At 34.4% G+C, this 3,554-nt stretch overlaps 1 protein-coding gene across 1 annotated transcript; it reads right to left on the minus strand.

Moving 5' to 3' along the window:
- Positions 1-800: 800 nt before the first annotated feature.
- Positions 801-3,315, minus strand: LOC132629995 (probable xyloglucan endotransglucosylase/hydrolase protein 32). The gene is made up of 4 exons (XM_060345478.1): positions 2,964-3,315; positions 2,778-2,878; positions 2,123-2,340; positions 801-1,474 (listed from the first exon to the last, which is right to left on the minus strand). The coding sequence occupies exons 1-4, from the start codon at positions 3,169-3,171 to the stop codon at positions 1,108-1,110; spliced, it is 894 nt and encodes a 297-aa protein (XP_060201461.1). The 5' UTR covers positions 3,172-3,315; the 3' UTR covers positions 801-1,107.
- Between the last annotated feature and the right edge of the window lie 239 nt (positions 3,316-3,554).

Raw genomic sequence — 3,554 nt, forward strand, 5'->3', positions numbered from 1 at the left:
ACAAGTGTGATTGATTTTTTTCATATATGCGAAAGAAGTGATATACTAAATATTTACATTTCTGCGTAACAAAGCTTGCACTCTTTATAACAGACATCATTTTATGTTTTTGAACCATTCTTAATAAAAGCATATCAATTATAATTATGATCCTTAGGGATTGAACTAAGTCGAGATTTGGTCCCCATTTTTACAACTGCTCTAATTTATCTTCTCTTAGTTCTAGTTATGAGTATATATTTTGAAACTTAATAGTCCTCTCTCTAATTGTTTATGTGAAACCACAAGTTTGGGTTTACATTGACAGTTCCATTAAAACTTTAGATACACTTATTTTATTTTGTATTGGGGCTCGATTAATTCAGATTCGCGTCGCGTAAGACCTTTTAAAAGGGGAATTAAGCATGAATGAAGCATCTTCTATCAGAATTTTTCATATCCAAGACTCGAACTTATCCATCCAACCACATTCTTTGGTATCAAAATGAACGTTATGTAATCTAGCATATCATGGACAATAAAAATGCACCAAATAGAAGATTGGATAAACCAAAATATATTCATTACTCACTCCCAGAGATGTGATGTCCAAACGGGACCAGACATAACAAGAATTAATGGAAAGAAATAGAGACAAAAAACTTTTTGCTTTATTAAGAAATAACAAAGTGAATGCACTCTTAATGTCATACCCCACTATCCATGCATCTAAATTGTCCATGACCCTCTTTTATGCATTTTGTTTTCTCCTTTTATTCTCGGTAATAAAAATAGTAAATTAATGTGTGCACAAAACTACATAAATAAAAAGACACGCCATTTTCATTCTTTTTGTATTATTAATTTTTCATTTTGGAGTTTATAGGCTTGGACGCTCAACTACTCTTGCAATTGCTATTGACAAGTGGGACCCGTCACAAGACCCCTCCTCCACACACACAACACCCATACCCAATAAAATGAAACAAAAAAAGGTAGTAACACAAGATAGGATAATTAATCCTATGAAAGATTGACACTTCATTACTGTACTTTTACATCCCACAGCTTCAGCAGTTCGCTTTGTTCCGTTCTTCCGGTGAAGTTGACATCAACAGATTGCTCTATTTAACGCCAACATTCTGGTGTAAGGGAATGGTCTCTTTTAGAATCTCTGCAATAGTCGTAGACCAAATAGTGATTTCGAACCCAATTCATGGCCTGACGTTGTTGCCTAGAAAGACCGCCGGACCGATATGGCGAGGCGGACACGGGGTGGCACCACCGCGGTGAATAGGCTGTGCAACCGCTCGCCTTGAAATTCGTGAATTTTCCGAAGAATGGTTGGTACCTATAGTCGGCTTTGTATTTTCCATCCTCGGTAGCCCATGAAGATGCATCCCATATAGATCCATATAACCACATTGGCCTTCGTGGAAATGTTTTCACACTCTTCCTTGCATACCTCCTTATTGGCACATCATCCACTAAAAATCTAAATCAAATAACAATATTATTAGTTTTTAGATTTTATGAAATTCTACAACATGCATTTGCTTATACCACGAAGCATCTCACGCTCACACAAAATAATATAAATAATTTTCATGTATGTGAAATTCTACAAAAGAAAATAACATGCATTTGCTTAGTCCGCAAAGTATTTCGCTTGTAATGTAGATCGACCACTCTATTGCAAGTATCAATATCTGATTTTAGCTATGACTTGATACTCTGGCTTATAAGTCACACGAAAGAGACTGTATCGTTGCTCCAGGATTCTCAAGGCTATATGTTTATTTATTTATTTTTTTGTGTGGGCCTAATGTATTTTGGACATACATGCAATCTATTTGGGTGAAAAATGATGTACCTTTTAGCTACTATTGGGAAAAGGACTACAACATGAATTATCCTTATAGCATGGTCCCGATATCTAACGCCAAAAGAGAAATGAAGTAACCAAAATATAACATATGTCCTTAAATTCATTGGGTGGAAACCTTGATTAAATTCATTGGAGGACAACCATACTTCAGTGTCAAATGATTTGTGTCGGTAGAATATTTCCTTATCATTAATTTACTTAAACGAAATAAATCAAATAGATTCATATAATAAATTATATATAGTACGTACTTACATGATTTCTCTAGGACTCCACAAAATAGCATAGTGATGAAAACCCTTTGTGGGATCAAACCACAAATGAAATTTCATTTCCCTTCCAACAATTTTCCCATCTCCACTTCCTCTAATATAAACATTTGTTTGCAATGTGTATGGTTTTCCAAATGTTGTTCCAAGAAACTCTATGTCCACTTCATCATGGAACCCTGGATGTGCTTCATTATTTGAAAGCTGCCAAATATTCAACAATTAATGAAATTAATCAGCAAAATGTACTAGCAAAAGGTCAACCATATTAAAAGGAAAAACTAAATATATTACTACTAATAATAATTTACGTGACATACCTTAAAAAAATGTATGTATTTAGAAACAATTTAACTTTAACATCTCTATTATCATCACATAAATATTTAAAACGCGTTTTAAATTACAAGTTTTTAAACTCCGTGTCAATCGGTCGGTGCCTCATAACTCGGAACGGAGATATACAATAAACATATTTACATTGTCCGCCTATATTGCTCAGACTATTCAAAAATATATGAGTGTGAGATCTTCTTAAAGTAATACATTTTTGGAGAATCCAACATATACACGGCTATATTTTTGAAACGTACGAGCGGCATAACTGTCATCAGCACATACAAAAGCTAGAAAACTCTTACATAGAAAGCAGTAATAACTCCAGCCGTGTAGCCGGGTTGGAGTTTAATGGAAGCACCAAAATACCCGGATCGAAACGGTTTAACCGACTTGAATCCACTTCCTACATATATATCATTATCAAGAATCAAGCGAAAAAAAAAGAAGTTAAGTGGTAATCAAGTAATTAGAGAAGTAATTAAAGAAACCTGAAGTTCTATCAAGCCAAATATTAATGCCATTATTGTTTACACTTTGATGATTAGGTCCCCAAAGATTTTTAAATCCTTGATAAAAACTCATGGACCTGAATTTTGAACTTGGATAATAGCCAGGGGAAGGCGGCCAATAGTTAGCATTAATGGAAGGGAGGAAAATGTGGGAAAGGCAAAAAAGGAAGAAAAAAATTGTTGACATTTTGAATGAAAAAGGAAAGTGAAAGGAAAATATGAAGAAGGAAAGTGAAAGAACAAAGACTAAGTAAAGAAGAAGTACATGAATGAATGCAGAGAGTTGAGAGACGAGAGAGAGTGTTGAAAGGAAGGTGTATATTGAAGGGGAAGAGCATGGTAGTACAGTTTGATATAAATAACAAGATGAGTGGACCCCAACCTATACATATATATATATAGTATTTCTTTTTGTTGTCTGCCTGGGCGTTCGGTATCTGCTTAACTATAAAAATAATAAGAATTAGCCATGAAATTCATCACTAAGATACTGTCGACGGAATTCTTGATGATCTGTCGCTAATTCGTCATTACTAATATTTTTTGGTTTACCCCACGGTGTACAATCGG

This window comes from Lycium barbarum, chromosome 3, assembly GCF_019175385.1.
Source record: "Lycium barbarum isolate Lr01 chromosome 3, ASM1917538v2, whole genome shotgun sequence".
NCBI lineage: Eukaryota > Viridiplantae > Streptophyta > Magnoliopsida > Solanales > Solanaceae > Lycium > Lycium barbarum.

Coding starts and splice junctions, on each gene's coding strand:
- LOC132629995 (XM_060345478.1), bottom strand. CDS start 3,171: ATGTCAACAATTTTTTTCTTCCTTTTTTGCCTTTCCCACATTTTCCTC. Junction 2,879..2,963: donor TTGGCTTGATAGAACTTCAG/GTTTCTTTAATT, acceptor ATATATATGTAG/GAAGTGGATTCAAGTCGGTT. Junction 1,475..2,122: donor TGGAGTCCTAGAGAAATCAT/GTAAGTACGTAC, acceptor TATTTGATTTAG/ATTTTTAGTGGATGATGTGC.